The sequence below is a fragment of the Sycon ciliatum genome, chromosome 12, assembly GCF_964019385.1.
Source record: "Sycon ciliatum chromosome 12, ocSycCili1.1, whole genome shotgun sequence".
In the NCBI taxonomy this organism is placed as follows: domain Eukaryota; kingdom Metazoa; phylum Porifera; class Calcarea; order Leucosolenida; family Sycettidae; genus Sycon; species Sycon ciliatum.
Window position 1 is genome coordinate 4,519,962 of NC_088654.1, and position 22,196 is coordinate 4,542,157.

Consider the following 22,196-nt stretch of genomic DNA (forward strand, 5'->3'; position numbering starts at 1 on the left):
AACCCACACACTTCATGTACAAACTAGCACGCGGGGAGCCCCAAGTCATAAAATATTAACTGGTTTGAGGGAAAGAGACAAATGGACATGCATATACATTCTGTATAGTGGTGGTGCATCTGAGAATGGAGGACACCTGTTAATCAAGGACATTTGCGCTCAGTCTCATGAGTGTCCGGTATTGTCAGGTTTGACTGTAGTGAGGATTCATGGTAGTGTGAGATGTACATTGTATAGTTCCAAGAAAAGTGCAGGTGATAATGCTATCGCCGAGCAAACAGACGATCGTGGGATAGGAAGTTGTACGTTGGGAGTAGTATGGTCCTAAGTCTAGTGATGGAGTTTCAAGTCTAGGTTATTGAAAGGTAACACTTGGTTTATTGGTCACGATTTGACACCAGGTGCGACCTCTTGTTTAGAGACGTCAAAAATGTCAAAACCAACTAGCAGTTACACCAAAATACTAACATGTTATCCATCATCACGGCGCGCCAAAACAAACATCATCAGCAGAGAACAGACACTGCGGCCTACACCTCAAGCTACACGCATCCCAATGATGGCCATACCCCTCCCCCCCCCCCCCCGCCCTCTTCCTCTACCCCAGGTGCAAATCCAAATCTGACAAATGTATGTTTCCTCCGCGATGACACTATCACCTGCACTTTTCTTTGTGCTATCAATATCGCACCACCATGAATCTAGGCCCATTATTAGTTGAACGGGTCAAATTGTAAGAACATTGTCTATTGATGCTTGCGGCATTCACTAGGCCTGTTTGAAGACTCATCGTCAAAAGTCATCGTCAAAAGCCATTGTACAGAGATGTCGTGCATTGGGGAGCGGGATGCCAAAGAGCTGGATGCCAAAGAGCAGAACGACCAAGAGCCGAACTGGCAAAAGCAGGACGACCAAGAGCTAGTGTCAAAAGCTGAAAACCTGCCATCCTGCGATTCCCATCATGCTAAAGTTCATCACATCAAAGAGCCCGACGCCCAAGATCGGGATACTGAAGAGCTGGACGCCCAAGAGCGGGATACACAAGAAATGGACGCCCAAGAGCGGAGTACTCAACACGACCAAACCCCAAAGCGGCCATGCTTGGATCCTAGAGACCGAAGGAGTGAAGCCAAAGAGCGGGAGGTCCAACAGGTGGAACAGAGGAAGCTACGTTTCCAACAGCGAGAGGCGAACATATCGAAGTGGCAGCGGGCGGCCCGAAAATGTGAGCGGGACGCCCAACCGCGGAAGCGGAAGCAGGATTGTGACCAACAGTTGGAGAGGGATGTCCAACCGCCGGAGCGGGAGCTCCAGGTCCAACAGCGCGAGTGGGAGCTGAAGGTCCAAAAGCTGGAGCGGGAGCTGCAGGTCCAAAAGCGGGAGTTGGAGCTGCAGGTCCAACAGCGGGATCGGGAGCTCCGTGTCCAAGAGCGGGAACTGCACGTCCAAAGTCGGGAATGGGAGCTGCAAGTCCAACAGCTGGAGTCGCAAATGAAGGCCCAACAGCGGGATTGGGAGCTGCAGGTCGTACAGCGTGAGCAGGCGGTTCACCAGCGTGAGCGGGCGGTTCAGCAGCGTGACTTCAGCAGCCATAAGCAGGGTTAGTCGGACGTCCAAAAACCGGAGTTCCAAAAGTGGAGCGGAAGGTCCGACAAATGGACGTCCCAAAAGGAGACTAGGACGTAGCGGGCGCAGTGAGACTGCCACAAGCACAGCCATTCTGGGATACTGATTCTGATTCTGATGGCCAACAGCGGGAGCGGGACTGAGAGGCCGTACACCAAAGTGAAGGACCCGGAAATTCAGGACACAGAAAGGCAGCAATGCTAAATACCAATTTTCAAGCATGACATTGTACATGTCCCTGTCCACCAACCATCGCTGGATGATGGTCAGTGACATAGAATACTATCGTGTACTCATGTATGAATTTCAAGCAATGTTGCATAGCTTGTTCACATACTGTATCCATCGCACATCTTGATTACTAGTATTTTCTTTTCTTGTCTAGATACGTACGCCGTATACTTCCTGTGTCATGTCTTGCCATCTGAACCTCGTTCGGAATTCTCTGCCAAGTGCGAGACGAACATGTATTATGCTGGAACCACTCGTGTGCTATACCCTTATAGTACACTTTTCTGCACAAGAACTAAACACTCGACAAAATAAGCCATAACAACTGAATATACGGCAATGTGTCATGCTAAACACGTGTAATGGTGTGTTTATGTGCATGTGTGTGTGTGTGTGGACGAGAGGGGGGGGGGGAGTGTCCTGTTTTTTCTTCTTTAGTACGCATATTTGTACGTACATGTATGTCCTGTGTTTTCCTAGACAAATTCACCTTCATGTAACATATTCACACCGATAATATGTTAAAGGGGAAGTTAAGGTAAAAATTTAAATTTCACCAGTTGTAGTCTTCGGGGTGCTGAGTCGAATGGTCTTGGTCCGAGAAAGCTGAGACGCTCCCTTCCTACTTGAATCCCTATCGAACTCGCGCACTTCCACGGAAACTGGGTGACTGCGCCCTACTAGATGGGGATTTGTATGCAAAATGTCACTAAAAGCGCCATTTCGTTCTTATAAAAGGACGGATGAACGCGATTGGCCCATATGTTGTAGTCTTTTGAACGCTGAGTCGATTGGTTTTGGTCCAAAAAGGCTGCGATGCAGCGTTCCTCCTTTATTCCCAATCGAACATGGTTGAACAAGTTGTTGTGAACCCTGCAAGATTCTCTAATTGTCAGGATCGTACGACCACACGGCACGAGGACAACTCTTTTCCTTTACACAGTATATTTCACTTCATCTGATAATTAACAATGAACACTAATAACATCAGCTATTTATAGCATGCAAAAACAGCGTACATGCAAAACATAAGCAGATAAAACTGGACATAACAGCGTATACAGCAAAACGCACACAACGCATATAGCGTATGCCATGCAGCAACATCAGCGGTACGGCGGAGTCGAAATACAACATTTCAACGAATACAATGCCATAAGCGCGAAGGCCTTTCCCAATTGAGAACTGGTGGTTTACAACATTCTCCCCACCAAAGGGCTTCTCACCGCCGTACAACAATGCACACAAGTCAAAAACGATCCGGGGCTCTGACTACGCGCCCAGAACGCGTTATCTCCTGCTGCCGTGGTGGTGGTAACGGTGCTGACGGTTCATACGCTGGCTGCTGAGGGACAATAACAGGTTGAGCGGTATCTGCAAGCCCAGGAGCCACGTCCTGTGACGATACTTCTAACGGCACTAACCTTTGGATCGGCCTCAACAGGGTACTGGTACTCAACTTAACCTTGGCAACACGACGCTTACCATCTCGACCAGGGAATAACTCGATGATCCGTCCCAAACGCCAGAACTGTTTGCGCTTGGTATCATCGAGAACAAAGACAACATCACCCACAGCTAAAGGGCGCGACATGGTCTGTTGGTGTTTGTTCAGCTGACTTAGGTACTCCACCTCCCAACGATTCTTGACATGCTCCAGTGTCCGACTGAGGTAACGCAATCTCGATGACATCTGCGCAGCGTCCAGGGTACCTGCTGGCTTCTCTGACGACATCCAGATGTCACCCATCATCATTGCAGGGGTTACTGGTGGCTCATCCAGGCTATCAGACACATAAGTTAGCGGACGACTATTCACCACTGCTTCAACCTCATACAAGAGGGTCTCAAGCTCCTGGACCTTCAGAAACGCTGTTCCCATTACCTTTTTCAAGGCACTCTTCACTGTACCAACCATTCGCTCATAGAAGCCTCCATGCCATGGTGCAGCTGGAGGATTGAACATCCATGGCACACCCAGTTTGTCAGATGCCGCCTTGAACGTTGTAGCGTTGTCAGACCTGATCCGAGACGGCAAACTACGTCTCGCGACAAACTTCCGAAATGCCATCAAGACTGACTCGGTACTTAAACTATCGACCACCTCCAAGTGAACTGCTCTGGTGGTGGCACACACAAACAATGCTATCCATACCTTCGGAGATGACTCACCACGGCGCACGTACAACGGACCAGCATAGTCGATGCCGGTAGTTGCGAACGGCCTCTCGTGAACAACTCGGTCTTCCGGCAGCGGCGGGCAGACTTCTGAGGCAGCCTTAGCCTTGTAGCGGCGGCATGTAACACATCGCTTAGTAATGTTGCGTAGCGCCCGTCGACCACCGATAATCCAGAATTTCTGACGGATGAACGACAAGACTCCTTCTACACCTTGGTGCATCCTTTCAACATGCATTTTCTCCAACAGCAACTCGGTCACATGATGTTTGCCTAACAGGACTGGGTGCTTGGCTCCATACGCCAACTCGCTGTGCTGAAGTCGTCCCCCGGCTCTGAGCACTCCATGCTCATCCAGAAACGGTGCAAGCTGATACACCTTCGACCCAGGCTTCACTGGTTGACCTTGCTTGATCAGCTCAAGATCCTCAGCGAAACATGCGGCTTGAACGATGCGGTACAATACGTTGTCTGCTGCAAAATAGAGTTCAGCACGAGGCTCAGTGTGCTTCCACTGCAACATCCGAGTCACCATGCCCTGTGCCCTCGACCATTTACTGAATCGGAGCCACCATTCCTTATCAGATTCTCGACTACAGGTGGTGGCTGACACTCGTACTTCTACACTGGACTCATCTGTAGCTGCGGTTGAGGATGCGGTGGGCCAGTCATTGGGCTCCGTGATCCAGGTTGGTCCGCCCATCCAGAACGGACTACGGATCTGCTGTGCACTACTCCCACGCGACGGTAAATCTGCTGGGTTGTGAAGGCCTGGGCAATGGTTCCACACAATGCCGACCTTCTTCGATATCTCTTGGACTTGACTGACGCGGTTAGCCACAAATGTTTTCCATTTGTACGATGGATTACTGATCCAATGAACGGTAGTGAGACTGTCAGCCCAGCCATAGACTTGCGTTACGGTCACACGCAGCTCCTTCACCACAAACTCAGCGTAGCGAGCCGCTAGACATACTGCTTGTAACTCAAGGCGGGCTAACGTGGGTGGAGACACGGGTACCACTTTGGCCTTGGCAAATACCAAGTGCGACTGTCCATTGACGACTGCATACAAACAACATCCAAACGCTTTCTCACTGGCATCGGCGAAGGCATGAAGCGCAATCGGCGTGTCAAGATTGCAGCAAATCCAACGTGGTATGTCAATGCTCACCACTTCGGCCAACTCTCCCCACCATTGCGCGCATGCGGCTGCGATGCCATCAGGCAACTTATCATCCCAGTCGCCTCCGACTTTCCAGGCTTGCTGTAGCAGTATCTTTCCGGGCACAACTGCCGGTGCTGCTAGACCTAGCGGATCAAACACTGACGCAACACACTTGAGGAGGGATCGCCGGGTCCAAACAGACGGCCTATCGGACTCGCCTAGCGCTGCTATGCTGAGCAAGTCATCACTGGTTTTCCATTTCAGACCGAGAACTTTATCTCCGGCCTCTGGATCGCACGGGATTTCGTTGCCTCGCCACTTGCGTAACTCCATGCCAGCATCCGTAAGCACACGCACGCTGAACTCTTGCATCTCCTTAGCTTCCGAGGCATTTGCGACACTAGAGACCAAATCGTCAACGTAGAAACTCGTGAGCAAGAGATCAATACGATCTCGCTCTTTGGGTGCAGACAACGCCCGTAGCTCCTTCAAGTGATGCTGAATCACCGCAGTAAGCATGTATGGCGAGCAGTTTACGCCAAATGGCAGTTTCGTTAGCCTCCAGGTTAACAGTTCATCGCTGTCGCTTCGACCGGGCCACAAGAAACGCAGGTACGGACGGTCTTCGGGATTAACCGCGACCATGAAGAAAGCCTTGCGGATGTCCGCTTGCAGCGCGCTCTTATATTCACGGAACCGTAAAAGCATACCTGCGAGACTCGGCAATAGCGACGGTCCAGGGTCAACCATGTCGTTCAACGACTTGCCATCTGGCGCCGTCGCCGAGGCATTGAACACCACTCTTAACTTCGTGGTTGCAGCGTGCTCGCGGAACACACCATGATGCGGTACATAGTACCCGGCATCGCTCTCACATGGCTCCAGCTCAATCGCTCCAAGCTCGCGGTACTCCCTGATCAGCACATCATCATAGAGCGCACGCTTCCCATTCCTCTTCAGCTTTTCAAGAAGCCGCGTTGCGATGACTCTAGCTTGAGCCAAGTTATCCGTTGGCCGACGCTCATTTCGCCACAAGAGACCCACTTGGTACCCGCTGCCCTGGCGACATAGCGGGAACGATGGCAGGTGCTGATGTTGTTCTGGAGGTTCATCCAACTGCCATAGTTTGTCGATGTGGGCTGTGACACATGACACGGTCACCGGCTGACTGTTTCGACTTGGTGCAGACGCTGGACCAGATAATACATTACCTATCTCTGTGTTCCACACCGTCTCACCATTAACTTCCTTCTTGCTGTGCAGTACCGCGTTGATATAGTCTGCACCAATAAGCATATGTATTTCGTCTGATGTCCCTTGTTGAGGCTTGTCACTCAGCTCTACTCCCCAACTGTGCCACTGCGCAATGGTCTGCGGACTTGCGCACTTCAGGTCCAGCTCAAGCGTTGGTTTCACGAACGCGCGTACCCGAATGCTAGCGGAGCTACCCTGGATCGTGATGGCGTACTTATCCATGCGCTGTTGGGTTGGTCCCGCGCCGAACGGCTTCACCTCTACATTTTCAACCCCAACGTGTTCTGCATCGATTGCTGACACCAACGCTGCAGTCACAAATGACGCCTCAGCACCCGAGTCCAGGAACACGCGAACCTTCGCGTTTCGAGTTCTTCCCTCAACTCGTGCCACTCCGGTCATCAGCCGCACACTTGGCGAGTGTAGACAGCACGACCCAACATTCTTCTCCGTAACTATCTCAGTCGGTTTCTCCCGGCTGTAACCTGCTCTATCCAACACATCATGTATTAGCAGGTGGTGTTTCCTCTGGCATTTCGTGCATCTCGAGCCTGACCGACATTCTCTGGCCATATGGCCATACTTAAGGCAGTTCCAGCAGAGTCTCTCTCGCTGCAGAAAACCCTTTCTCCCTTCCTGTGGCAGCGACTTTAGCTGCTTCTCTGCATCTGCCATGCTCGCTCCTATCCTGGCGTGGTCGCCAAATGTTGTGAACCCTGCAAGATTCTCTAATTGTCAGGATCGTACGACCACACGGCACGAGGACAACTCTTTTCCTTTACACAGTATATTTCACTTCATCTGCGACCGATATCGCCATGCACTGTGCCGACGCCGTGGGCCTTGGCACGGATCGTTCTACTGGCTTCCTGGCAGTATCACCCTGTCGTCCGTGCGCGACCTGGTAAGACGCGCCGTGCTCCTGTACCTGGCGCAGTGACATTCCGTAGCACTGCCGTTCGACCAGGTACGTCTTCATCTCAGGTCCGCATTGCTCCAAGATTACCTGCTTTGCCATTGCTTGCAGCACCGGGGACATTTTTCCTATATCGGCGCTATACTTGGTGTCCACCTCGCCATCTTCTGTCATAGCGAGTGTGGCCCACACCTCTACCTCTCGGCAAACACGGACAACGTATTGATGAAACGACTCATCTGACCGCTGCTTGCCTGTCAGCAATGTCTTCCACGCTTTATCCGGAGTCTTTCCGAGCGAGGCAAGCAACTCTCGTTTTGCTTCCTCGTAATTATTGCATCCAATACATATCCTCTCCGCTTTGCTACCCGCTAGCGCAATGCGCAGTCGCAGCAGCCATTCGCTTTCTTCGAACTCGTTCTTGGAACAGATGTCCTCGAACAGGTCAAGATAACGCTCCAATGGCTGCGTTCCATCATATGAGGGGATTTTCATCACCGGTTGACGCCCACCGCTGTGACTGGGAGATTCCTCTGTACCTCCCATCGTGGCTTTACCCTCACCCTCCTGCGCATTGGCGATGCGCTCGTTAATCTCCTTTAGTGTTTTGGCAAACTCGGTGCGGAGCGCCTCCTCTCGCCGTCTGGCACTGCGCTCCTCACGCTCCGCGTACTGTTGGAGCCTCTGCTCCACATGTACCTTCAACAACTCGCCTTCTAATCCTAACCGCTCTCCATTGTCGATAAAGCTGGCTTCCAAATTGTTTCATAGTTCCTCTGCCATGCTCGCTCCTATCCTGGCGTGGTCGCCAAATGTTGTGAACCCTGCAAGATTCTCTAATTGTCAGGATCGTACGACCACACGGCACGAGGACAACTCTTTTCCTTTACACAGTATATTTCACTTCATCTGATAATTAACAATGAACACTAATAACATCAGCTATTTATAGCATGCAAAAACAGCGTACATGCAAAACATAAGCAGATAAAACTGGACATAACAGCGTATACAGCAAAACGCACACAACGCATATAGCGTATGCCATGCAGCAACATCAGCGGTACGGCGGAGTCGAAATACAACATTTCAACGAATACAATGCCATAAGCGCGAAGGCCTTTCCCAATTGAGAACTGGTGGTTTACAACACAAGTGGTCACGTGCTCCTGGGTGCCCAAATCACCTGGTCACCACGCCAGCAGGTGACAACTTTCACACCAAGGTTCAACTCGAGTGGCAGGACTGCACCCAAAAAAGGTCAAACAGGCTAGCAAGTTGTACCCTGCAGGCACGGTGACCAGGTGTCTGGTGTACGCAGGAGCACGTGACTTCTTGTTCAACCATGTTCGATTGGAAATAAAGGAGGAACGCTGCATCGCAGCCTTTTCGGACCAACACCAATCGACTCAGCGTCCAAAAGACTACAACATATGTGCCAATCGTGGTTATCCGTGCTTTTATAAGAACGAAATGGCGCTTTTAGTGACATTTTGCATACAAATCCCCATCTAGTAGGGCGCAGTCACCCAGTTTCGGTGGAAGTGCGCGAGTTCGATTGGGATTCAAGTAGGAAGGGAGCGTCTCACTCTCAGCTTTCTCGGACCAAGACCATTCTTCTCAGCACCCCGAAGACTACAACTGGTGAAACTCTATTTTTTGCCTTAAAGGGGCACTCCGGCTTCATTTTCGACGCCGAGTTTTTGATGCCAAGACGAAGGTAGGTGAAAGAGAAGACACCTCGAACAAGAACGAGTCTTCAGAAGCGATCGAGTCGAGCTGGAAGATGACTTTTGAATTTCGCCGGGCGAGCGCTGATGACGTAATGAGGGATTAGCTTGCCAGTGGAAATACACCTGCGCACATACATTTCACACACTTTTTGGCCAATTTTCAATCGAAGAAGAGGTTGTTTGCTATGTTCTCTCAACGTCGTGAGCGATCCCGTCTTCTATACCCTGAAGGTCCTCCAGAGGGAAATTTATCTCCAGCAGAGCGTTGTTGATCCGCTAAATTCGTCTCGAGACATATTCACCCAGTGCAGTGCTGATATTAATGTAGAATATTGAATCTGTGATAATTGTCGACAATGGAGAGAGAGGATGACAGCCGCTGTCGCAGGGAGAGTGAAGCTGCTGGAAGTAACAACGGGGAGCCCGTTTGTACCACCTGAACAACCAGACTTCAAAGCCGCTTGACCAAATCGGAGGGTGCCTCGGTGCTCATCGTGAATATTACACCGACATGAATTACTACAATTACAAGTATACTGGTGAGTTTTTATCTTGTTTTGTGCGTATGCTAGCACCCTGGCCTGGAGTTCTCGTTAACAAATTCCTATTCCCTGGCGTTTTCTAAACATTCCGTGTAGTACTGAATACGTGATCAAGTATTCCCATGTGGGTACTACCCTAGATGTGGAATTTGGATATGCATTTTATACAAAAATTCTATTTTCCAAATAGAGCGTTTGTAGAGAAATGGTTACCCAAAATACAACAATATTGATTCTGCAGTTCTACAACTTGTACTGAAATCCAGTCAAAGTAAAAATGATTCTTCCTGACAGTTGGGGTCAATGAAATCTGATCGTGCATAACGAATGGTGACGGCTGTCACCCCGGGAACGAATGCCCATTTGGTGGGCGATACCAAAGTACTCGAAAGTGGTGCGTGTTTCAATGTGGCATTTGGAAGTTTTATATTATCTGTGGTCAATGCAACATACGATAGCCATCATGAATTGGAGGTCTCGAACGCAACTCAGACCAGAATTGGCAGTTCCCTAAGTTAGATGCTTTATAATTCCATGGCCCCAGCTGTAGTTATAGAGTTTTTTGGCACATTATTCTTATAGTCGATAGGTTTATACTGACGGCCAAAAACAACGGCAGTTCAAACTTCACTGATGTGTTCATGAGCTGAGAGATTTCTGTCCACTATTTCTGTTGTGCACACAGGTCTGTCAAATATGCATTGACCGTATTGGGTATGGTATCTGCTCTGAGAAGGGAATCGCTGGAGCCACAGTCCAACTAGACAGGCTTTCAAGAAACAGAGAGGAGCCATCTTTGCAAGCTGATACCTGATGTGTACCGACAGAATTCTCACGAGATACCTTACGGACTACGTCTGGTGTATACTTCATAGTACTCCTTCGATAACTGTCTAGAATCAAGTCGACTGAACTAAGTTCAAACAACTCTGGCTTCAAACGAGCCGTCGATTAGACAAACAAAACATTCTCCCATAATACTAGAGCACTCTGACAACTCCCAACCTATTCCTAACGATTGCTACCGCTTATAAATATGTAGAGTGCTGATTGGAATGTGCTCATATTAAATCTCAACAATTCAGTGCTATAATTATTTGAACAATGTGTCAGAAATTATTCCACTTTCCTTCCATAAATGTTGTATCCACATATAATCCACAGTGCTGCAAAGTTTCAGAGTTCTCAGGGTATCAAACAAAATTATTTCAAATACAGTGAAATTGTTCGTGGACATTATAGCGCAACTTGTAGTTCCCTGGTCTTTTTCTTTGCTATAAATTAATCCTTTGCTCTCTAGCCGCTGGCGAGTCCAACAGTGAAATTGTTAGTTCATATTAGTTAATAAATGTGGGTATGTAGGAGGGGGGGGGGGGTGAAAATATTTCTATATAAGGGACCTGCAACTGTAATACCACAGTACAGTAGCCGGCGAATATGTAGAAAACAGAAATGCATGTTACCATCATTGTACATGGACGGGCGCAGCAGGCCGAAGCTATCAGCCAGAACAGGATTTACAATCACCTAGAGATACTTGAGCTATTCCAGTATTCTCCGTGAGCTGTCCCATTCCACAATGGTTCATGCCACCATTATTTGTGGTAGTATCCATGTGGATAATTCCGAGACCATCTCGGATTCTTCAGCAATTTGTGCCACGGCAAAAAACTACGCTTGACTCGGTCACTGGGGCTGTCAAACTTCCCATCACAAATGAACTTCAATTTACCATCTGCTTCAAGTATATGTACTGCCATGACTTGACCATGCTTCATCCACAGCTGGGCGAAGATTGTGGCGTTGAATTCCATAGCGCACCTTCTTGCTGCCATGCAGGAGTATGTTGAGAGAAGTGAACATACTTTTTACTAAAAAAACAACAGCCACTGAAGAGGATAGCAATAGCTGTTGGTAGGTCTACCGGTCCGTCTCCATATCGTCAAGTTCAGAAATCACCTGTACTACACTTTATACCTCACTCCATATACACCCACACTCATATACCAAATCTCCCATGAAGTTTATAAATTTCCATATACAGTTGAACATCGATTATCCGACCACCTCTGGGCAGACAACTGTCAGGCGGTGTTCAGATAAGGCAAATGTTCTGGATAAGAAAAAAACTGCCACTCACACACTTTCAGTGGTTATTACTAGCCGCACGACCTTTTTACTTTTTACTTTTCAAAATTTTCGTATTTTTTGAACGGCTCACTAGTGCGTACTCTGCGGCACGTGCGCCCAAAAAACTGTTACGGATAATCGAATGGTCGGATAGTCGATGTGCGGATAATGGATGTTCAACTGTACACTGTTCAATATACACCACTAAGGAGGTATATACACCACTGAGGAAAACCATCGGAAAAAAAAACTCACTGAAATATCGACCAGTTATAAAAACCTCGGCTTCGCCTCGGTTTTTATACTGGTCTATATTTCTCGATATACACTCGGTCCCTTGTTATAATATATACATACATCTTGTAGAGGGGATCCTGATCGAATAATTTCTGGTCATAAAATTCACTAAACTGAGAGCGAGACAAATAGTCAGTACTCCCCGATTCCGTCAAGCTGCTTTGAAGTCTGGATGCTCATGTGATGCTAACAAGCTCCCCATCGTTACTTCCAGCAGCTTCACTTTCCCTGCCACAGCGGCTATCAACCTCTCTCTCCATCGTCGACAATTATCACAGATTCAATATTCTACATTTAGCAGCACTGCACTGGTTGAATATGTCTCGAGACGAATTTAGCGGATCAACAACGCTTTGCTGGAGATAAATTCTCCTCTGGAGGACCTTCAGGGTACCTGGAAGGGTATAGAAGACGGGATCGCTCACGACGTTGAGAGAACATAGAAAACAACCTCCTCTTCGATTGAAAATTGGCCAAAAAGTATGTGAAATGTATGAGCGCAGATGCATTTCCACTGGCAAGCTAATCCCTCATTACGTCATCAGCGCTCGCTCGGCGAAATTTAAAAAGTCGTCTTCCTGCTCGACTGGATCACTTCTGGAGACTCATTCTTGTTCGAGGGGTCTTCTCTTTCACCAACCTTCGTCTTGGCATCGAAAACTCGGCGTCGAAAATGAAGCCGGAGTGCCCCTTTAACTTCCCCTTTGATTTTCTCAGTGTCATTAGTTAACTGTCTTCATACACTAAGGTGAAAAGGCATAGTGGTGGCCTGCGGGAGCGAAGGCTATACCTTGTGCGTTTCTGAACATTAAAGTGATGCTAACGCTTCAATAAAATAAATACCGGTATGCAATGGATATTTTGTCGTTCATGACCCGGATGATAGGCCCGGCTCGAAATATTGGTGTAATGAAAATTTCAATTTGAATCGCTGTGAAGAGACAGGTTTGGGAGTTGAGAAGTGAAGTTTCCCATAATTCATGTATAAAACTAAAGGTATTTCCTGAAAATGATGCGACGGACTGTGAGGCTGAGATCTTAGTAAAGGGGTAAATGAGTTTAATATCATTCGGGCAATTGCTTTCTTTACTGCAGAAGGAATTATCATGCAGTTTGCATCAGACGGCAGACAGTTCCAGTGCACACTACTCAAAGTTCTGAAGATTGTGCCTTTTTCGTACTTGCCAGTGGCCATAAGTACACCAAAAGGTTACATTTATTTATTTATTTATTTCACCTTCCCGTGGCCAGAGAATACAGGCCAATATGGAGGGAGGGGGTGGTAGCCAGCCATGGCTGTAAACAAAAACATAGCAAAAATAAATAAATATTACACATTACTGGAGGCAAAGAGAAACAAATCTGGATGAAGAATTAGCAGTTATTAGAACACGAGCTTCATGTTGGCTTTGAAATCCTTTAGCGTACAAGACGATTTTACTGATAGAGGCAGGGCCAGCCAGAGAGAATAGGCAGCGAAAAACGGAGATCTGGTATAAGCTGAGGTTCGGGCTTTAGGTAAAGTGCAGGGATTGCGCGTAGGACGAGTGGGAAGAAACCAGTTATATTTACGCAAGTGTGGCGGGGCTTTGTCAAGACGAATAGAATGAACAACGATACACAGTTTTCGATCCGCTTGACTAGAGATAGGGAAGGTGTTAAACATTATCGTACAGCTCGGCAGAAGGAAAGTATGATGGTTTTCGGAAAAGGACTTTCAGTATCCTCTTATTGTGGACTTCCAGGGTACTCATTAACGATTTACTTAGTAGGGATAACCAGGCGGTTGAGCAATAGAGAAAAATGGGGAGAATATAGCAATGGTAAAAAAGGCGAATGAATTCAAGCGGTAGGTGGGAGCAGTGAGACACGAGGTAGCCAACAGCTTTACTGACTTTGCTACAGATATAATCGACATGTCTACTAAACGATAAGTTTGGGTCAATGACCAAACCAAGATGTTTGTGTTGTTTACCACTGTGAGGTCTGTGAGGGATCCGGGAAGAGTGAATGCATAGGATGGCTCTGAGTTCGGCAGGAATAATATCTCAGTCTTGGCGATATTAGGTCTTAGTCTCCAGGTAGTCATCCACTGATGGACTTCGTTGATACCGCGCTGGAGACTGTCTCGCAGCCTGTCTAGACACTCATTGAACCGGAGCAGTGCAGTATCGTCAGCAAATAAGGACAAACCTTCAACATGACTGGGAAGATCATTTATATACGCTAGGAAAAGGAGGGGCCCTAGGATGGATCCCTGGGGCACTCCGGACAGAACAGGTGAAGCATCTGAGAGAAGTCCACCTACAAAGACAACTTGCGTTCTGTCGGATAGGTAGTCTGTAATCCACTCCAGCGCTGAGTCACACACACCGAAAACTTTGGAGAGTTTAGCAAGTAATGCACGGTGCCACACGGTGTCGAAAGCTTTCTCGAGGTCGAAAAAGCACATGGCAACTTTCCGCCCCATATGACGATGGTCGGCAATGTTTTGGATCAGCTTGGTGAGCTGTAGAGCGGTCGAGTCACCACGACGAAACCCAGATTGCGCGGGATGCAGAGCAGGAGAAATATGATTGTATAATTGATTGAAGAAGAGCCGTTCGCAAAGTTTGGAAATACAGGACAGTAGGGAAATTGGGCGATAGTTACTAGCTTGAGATTTGCTGCCTTTGCACTTGTAAATAGGCACAATTTTAGCCAGTTTCCAGTCAGTAGGGAACTTGCCTGTGGTAAAGGAGAAGTTAAATAGGCGGCTAAGTGGAAAAGAAATCGCAGGAGCTAGCTTCTTTATCATATTGTTCGTGATACCGTCTAGCAATGGCGCTTTCCCAGATTTCAGGTTTGAGATGGCTTTACGAACATCTGCTGTAGTGATATGAACGCGGGTGAATTGGCGAGTAAGACGAGTGTCATATTGGAGAGGGGGTATTACTAAACGTGGGTCATCAGGCACTGCGACAGAGGTAAACTGCTTGTTGAGGATGGTTGCTTTTTGGAAGCTGTCAGACACCAGCAGCCCATCAGGGCTTGCAATGTCAGGGATGCCAGGTTTTACTTTGTGCGATCGCTGACTGCGGACAAACTACGTACCCCCATACCAAGATGTCCATGCATGCTAGACTGATCAACATGGAAAAGAGAAAACATTACTTCTTCTATCCATTATTTTACTACTTTTGTACTTGTAAAATTACTTTTATTGCCAAATTAGTTTGAGTTACCTTAGACAATTATCATGTTCAACTGTCTTCGTAATCGTCACACTCGTCCAATTGATGTCACTTTCATCCTGTGATTAATCGGCTCATCTCTCCCGTAGCTCAACCTCTCCTTCCATGATGACCGAACATCAACTATACCTCGATATTTTTTACAAAACAAAAACAACAAGGACAATCAATGCTTGTTTACTGCTACTTCAAGTTTCATGCTCTCGCAATCATCAGACAACATGAGGATGGGGTGATCGAGCATGAAACTTGAAGTAGCCGCAAACACGCCTTGATTGTCCTTGCTGTTTTGTATTACGCTCTGCCTCCGCGGTGTTGAGCACTGTCAGCACACTGGCTACATCCTCCGGTCAATTTTTTTAGATACATATAAGAGCATTATCCATAGCCTGCACAGTCATGGCTGCTAAAACCATGACTTCGTATCATGCATAATGTACATGAACGCGGAGTTTTGCGGACTACCCATCACTATCTCGTCCACCCCAGAATACCTGATAAAGGCTGATTCACTCACATTGTCTACTACATGTACTGTATCAGTGTGAGAAAGGACTTTGAAGAAGACCAGTTCAAGCATACAATAATGTACTGCCATGATTTCTTCCCAGCTTTTCATTGACAACACTATCTACATGACCTCTGAACCCTTTACCATGCTGACCACCAGCACAGACCCGGTGCATTGTACACAATAGTGTAGCCTACAAACTAGAGCTGTGGCACAATCATGCTCTCTCTCTCTCTCTCTCCCACCCTCTCTCTCTCGCTCTCTCTCTCTCTCTCTCTCTCTCCCTCTCCCTCTCCCCCCTCTCTCTCTCTCTTTCTCACTTGATCTCCCTCCCTCCCTAGCTGCATTCCTATCGATGCCTGGTCGTAGGCTATGATTCCGAGACCTCCGGTCGGATGAGCCTCGCCAACCACATCGGCACATCGCCCCTACTCCCCTTTGTCCTGTTGTCCAGTGTCATTTCAGTTGTCCTCTTCCCCTGACTATTAGTAGGGCTGTGTTTTTAGTAAAAAAATAGTTATGCTCCTAGCTCCGAAAGGATGCCAAATTATGCTTCAAATCTTCAACCACCAAATTAAGCCAAAAGTTATGCCGGCATAATCCGCCGGTGCCTAACGGCTAATGGAGTTTCTCGACAATTGTGCCAGTGGCTGTGAGACTTAACCACTAATCCCCACCGTTAGGCGCTGCATCTGCCGCTAGGATTTGTCGGGTGTTAGCGGCCGTTGTGAGTTCCCTTCGGGAACGGTCACGATAATTTACAAAATTTACTTTCAGAGAAAAGTTGTTATGTACATGAAAAATGTCCTCTTGAAAATATTTTCCAAAAAAGAACTTAAAAGACAACATGTCATAGTACTCAATAGCGCAATACACCGATCGTGATAACAAGACGGTCAGTGAATTGTAACGTTAACTCTCGGCTCCAGGTTCGTATCATATACATGTTAGCATTGGTCAGTAGATATGTCCATATGTCCGGTGTCGACTGGCGTTTGCATTGTTGTGGTCGGCGATCATGTGCATCCGCGGTGCTCGATCGTCATATCACCGTCCTGTGAATGCATTGCGAGAGTTGGCAATCTCGGAGGGCCGGCTGTGAGGTTTTGGAGACGATGGTGGGCAGGACAGTGCCCTTGTATTTTCCCTTTTTTTTTTTTTTTTTTTTTTTGTTTGTTTTTGTTTTTGGTGTTTGTTTTTTTGTTTTTTGTTTTTTTGTTTTTTTTTGTTTTTGGTGTTTGTTTTTTTTTTTGTTTTTTTTGTTTGTTTTTTGTTTGTTTTTTTTTTGTTTTTTTTGTTTTTTTGTTTTTTTGTTTTTTTGTTTTGTTTTTTTTTGTTTGTTTTTTTGTTTTTTGTTTTTTTGTTTTTTTTTTGTTTTTGCGTTTTTCACACATACAATTGTTTTCATTTTTTGGTGTTGTGTTCTAATCATTCGCCATGCCACTGTCAATTGTATTCTGTTTGCCCGTAAAAGAGGCCTTTTAGCATTGGTCAGTAGATTATTATCGTGCAATGGACACTCCCGCACATCCACTGTACTGTGTTGTACTGGTCTCAGCCTGACAAAGGCGGACACAATGACTGGGGAGTGGGGTACTGGTGTTCTTGCACTCTGTACAAGGTAATAATGATACATGGTACATTGTCCACGTACTTGTACACATGTACTCCATGGGGCAACGTGAATATACATTGGAGAAGGGTAGGTGTATGAATGTTGCATTCATTTCAACTAAGAGAATGACATGCTAACTGGTTTGAGGGAAAGAGACAAACGGGAAAGGTCTGAAGAAAAAATTCACTGCCACCACCAGGACTCGAACCAGGGACCCTCGCTTGTAGCCAGCGATGCTCTAACCACTGAGCTATGGTGTAGTCGTCATCCCAGCAGAGGCCGTTCAACATTTTCTTCAGACTTCGTAACTCACACTTCCTGTGAATCCACACAGGCGGGTGGGACGCAACCCTCACTGTAACCCACACACTTCATGTACAAACTAGCACGCGGGGAGCCCCAAGTCATAAAATATTAACTGGTTTGAGGGAAAGAGACAAACGGACATGCATGTACATTTTGTATAGTGGTGGTGCATCTGAGAATGGAGGACACCTGTTAATCAAGGACATTTGCGCTCAGTCTCATGAGTGTCCGTTATTGTCAGGTTTGACTGTAGTGAGGATTCATGGTAGTGTGAGATGTACATGGTATAGTTCCAACAGAAGTGCAAGTGATCATGCTATCGCCGAGCAAACAGACGATCGTGGGATAGGAAGTTGTACGTTGGGAGTAGTATGGTCCTAAGTCTAGTGATGGAGTTTCAAGTCTAGGTTAGTGAAAGGTAACACTTGGTTTATTGGTCACGATTTGACACCAGGTGCGACCTCTTGTTTAGAGACGTCAAAAATGTCAAAACCACCTAGCAGCTACACCACAATGCTAACATGTTATCCATCATCACGGCGCGCCAAAACAAACATCATGAGCAGAGAACAGACACCGCGGCCTACACATCAAGCTACACGCATCCCAATGATGGCCATACCCCTCCCCCCCCCCCTCGCCCTCTACCCCAGGTGCAAATCCAAATCTGACAAATGTATGTTTGCTCCGCGATGACACTATCACCTGCACTTTTCTTTGTGCTATCAATATCACACCACCATGAATCTAGGTACATTATTAGTTGAACGGGTCACATTGTAAGAACATTGTCTATTGATGCTTGCTGCATTCACCAGGCCTGTTTGGAGACTCTTCGTCACAAGTCATTGTACAGAGATGTCGTGCATTGAGGAGCGGGATGCCAATGAGCTGGATGCCAAAGAGCTGGATGCCAAAGAGCTGGATGCCAAAGAGCAGAACGACCAAGGGCCGAACTGCCAAAAGCAGGACGACCAAGAGCTAGTGTCAAAAGCTGAAAACCTGCCATGCTGCGATTCCCAGCATGCTAAAGTTCATCAAATCAAAGAGCCGGACGCCCAAGATCGGGATACTCAAAAAGGGAATGCCCAAGAGCGGAATACTGAAGATGCCCAAACCCAAAAGCCGCCATGCTTGGATCCTAGAGACCGAAGGAGTGAGGCCGAAGAGAGTGAGGCCGAAGAAAGTGAGGCCAAAGGGAGTGACGCGCAAATGAGTGACGTCCAAAAGAGTGACGCCCCAGAGAGTGATGAAGGGGAGCATCTTGCCCAAGATCTGCGATTTGTCAAACCGTATGAGCTGCTCCAAGAGATGAAGCAGCATGACGAACAGGAACAAGAGAGTGACGCGCGAAAGGTTGACGTCCAAAAGAGTGACGTCCTAGAGAGGGACGCACCAGGGAGTGACGCCGAAGAGAATGACGCCGAAGAGAGTGATGCTGAAGCAAGTGACGCGCAAAAGAGTGACGCGCAAAAGAGTGACGTCCTAGAGAGGGATGCCCAAGTTAGTGACGCACCAGGGAGTGACGCCGAAGAGAATGACGCCGAAGAGAGTGATGCTGAAGCAAGTGACGCGCAAAAGAGTGACGCGCAAAAGAGTGACGTCCTAGAGAGGGATGCCCAAGAGAGTGACGCACCAGGGAGTGACGCCGAAGAGAATGACGCCGAAGAGAGTGATGCTGAAGCAAGTGACGCGCAAAAGAGTGACGCGCAAGAGAGTGACGTCCAAGAGAGTGACACAGAAGTGAGTGACGCCCCAGAGAGTGATGACCGGGAGTATCTTGCCCAAGTCCTGGGATTTGTCCAACAGTATGAGCTGTTCCAACAGATGAACCAGCATGACGAACCGGAAAAGCGGGATTACCAACAGGAAGATGTTCAAGAGTGGAAGAAATTGAAAGAAAGGTGGGAGAGATTGAAAGACCAATGCGAGCTGGAGGTCAAACAGGTGGAACAGGGGAAGCTACGTTTCCAACAGCAAGAGGCGAACATATCGAAATGGAAGCGGGCGGCCCAAAAATGTGAGCGGGACGCCCAACCGCGGAAGCGGGATTGTGACCAACAGTTGGAGAGGGATGTCCAACTGCCGGAACGGGAGCTCCAGGTCCAACAGCGAGAGCGGGAGCTGCAGGTCCAAAAGCGGGAGTGGGAGCTGCAGTTCCATAAGCGGGAATGGGAGCTGCAGGTCCAACAGCGGGATCGGGAGCTCCGTGTCCAAGAGCGGGAACTGCACGTCCAACGTCGGGAATGGGAGCGGCAAGTCCATCAGCGGGAGTCGCAGATGAAGGCCCAACAACGGGATTGGGAGCTGCAGGTCGTACAGCGTGAGCAGGCGGTTCACCAGCGTGAGCGGGCGGTTCAGCAGCGTGAGTTCAGCAGCCATAAGCAGCGTTAGTCGGACGTCCAAAAACCGGAGTTCCAAAAGTGGAGCGGAAGGTCCGACAAATGGACGTCCCAAAAGGAGACTAGGAAGTAGCGGGCGCAGTGAGACTGCCACAAGCACAGCCATTCTGGGATACTGATTCTGATGGCCAACAGCGGGAGCGGGACTGAGAGGCCGTACACCAAAGTGAAGGACGCGGAAATGCTGGACACAGAAAAGACGGCAATGCTTAGATACCGTACCAATTTTCAAGCATGACATTGTACATGTCCCTGTCCACCAACCATCGCTGGATGATGGTCCGTGACGTAGAATACTACGGTGTACTCATGTATGAATTTCAAGCAATGTTGCATAGCTTGTTCACATACTGTATCCATCGCACATCTTGATTTCTTCCTTTTCTTGCCTAGATACGTACGCTATGTACTTCCTGTGTCATGTCTTGCCACGCCAACCTCGTTCGGAATTCTCTGCCAAGTCCGACTTTCTATGTATTATGCTGGAAGCACTCGTGTGCCTAACCATTCTAGTACACTTTTCTGCACAAGACCGAACACTCGACGAAATAAGCTATCACAACTGAATGTACGACAATGTGTCATGCTGAACATGTGTACACGTGTGTGTTTATGTGCATGTGTGCGCGTGTGTGTGTGTGGAGGAAAAGGGGGGGGGCCCGATATGTTAACATTCTCAGTGTCATTAGGCACTAAGGTGAAAAGGCATAGTGGTGGCCTGCGGAAGCGAAGGCTATACCTTGTGTGTTTCTGAACATTTAAGTGATGCTAACGCGTATCACGCGAATATTATACTGGACATGTAGTTCAATAAATAAATACCGGTATGCAGTGGATATTATACTTGACATGTAGTTCAATAAATACCTATGCAATGGATATTTTGTCGTTCATTGCCCTGATGATAGGCCAGGCTCGAAATGTTGGTGTAGTGAAAATTTAAATTTGAATCGCTGTGAAGAGACAGGTTCTGGAGTTGAGAAGTGAAGTTTCCTATAATTCATGTATAAAACTAAAGGTATTTCCTGAAAATGATGCGACGGACTGTGAGGCTGAGATCTTAGTAGGGGGTAAATGAGTTTAATATCATTCGGGCAATTGCTTTCTTTACTGCAGAAGGAATTGTGATGCAGTGTACATCAGGCGGCAGACAGTTCCAGTGCACACTACCAATGAACTGAGCCGTGAATCGAATCAAGCGGCATTATGCAGTACCTCACGGTGGAAATGAGGCCTTATAAATCTCCCAACCCCTGGCTCATTCCTCCGGCATGCATGGTGCGTAGATTCGGCAATGTTAGTGCACTACTCAAACTCTTCATATCTTATTGGTGTGACTGTGACATGATTCCGTGAGAGTACCTCACACGATTATACATCAATCAACAAAACCGTCTTGTAAGACAGACCTGGCACGAGAAGTTTGATAGTTTGCAACTGCAACGAGATGTTCAGCGTTTCTCCATCATTAGCAAATCGTGTCCTCACCTTACGTTTTTGAAAGATTTTTAAAACCTGACAAAAAGGCGTCAAAACAACTGCATGTCTGCACAAGGACAAGGGATCGCCCTGCGTTTTTCCTCAAGAGTTACAACGCTGCTAGCTACAGACTAAGTTTCAGGACACTGGTACCTGATGGACATTCTCTCAGCTACTGGAGAGCACACTCTGTTTACCTCTATGTACTAACTTTCCTGGCTGTTATTTTCTAGACGAAGAAGGCTGGTCCGAAATGTACGTCGAACATTGACAGTACACAGTAGCGCTGAACAGTGACGATCTCATTGTAGTTGCGAAGTTGTTTCGCTACTTGCCTGAAGAGCACTTCAGGCACAATCTTCCTCAGCCTACTCAAGCTCAACTGCTGAGGGGTGAATTCCCCGAAACACTGTGTATTGAGCAGGGAGTGGTGCTTTCTTGCAGGTTTGCTGAGTGGACGGTTCGATGGACTTCTCGTGTGCTCTGGATGGCAGACGTGAGTCAGTCAAGTTAGAATTCATGTCAGCAGGAAAAGCGCGAGCTCCTATGTAGGGAGCAACACACACTTCCCCAAC

General features: G+C 47.6%; 2 protein-coding genes across 2 annotated transcripts; both read left to right on the forward strand.

The window, feature by feature from the left end:
- Positions 1–825: 825 nt before the first annotated feature.
- LOC135827872 (trichohyalin-like) lies at positions 826–1,605 on the forward strand. The gene has a single exon (XM_065340307.1). It carries the CDS (start codon positions 826–828, stop codon positions 1,603–1,605), a length of 780 nt encoding a protein of 259 aa, XP_065196379.1.
- Positions 1,606–18,530: 16,925 nt separating this feature from the next.
- LOC135828387 (neurofilament medium polypeptide-like) lies at positions 18,531–20,713 on the forward strand. Its single transcript, XM_065340835.1, has one exon. It carries the CDS (start codon positions 18,539–18,541, stop codon positions 20,132–20,134), a length of 1,596 nt encoding a protein of 531 aa, XP_065196907.1. The 5' UTR covers positions 18,531–18,538; the 3' UTR covers positions 20,135–20,713.
- Positions 20,714–22,196: the final 1,483 nt, after the last annotated feature.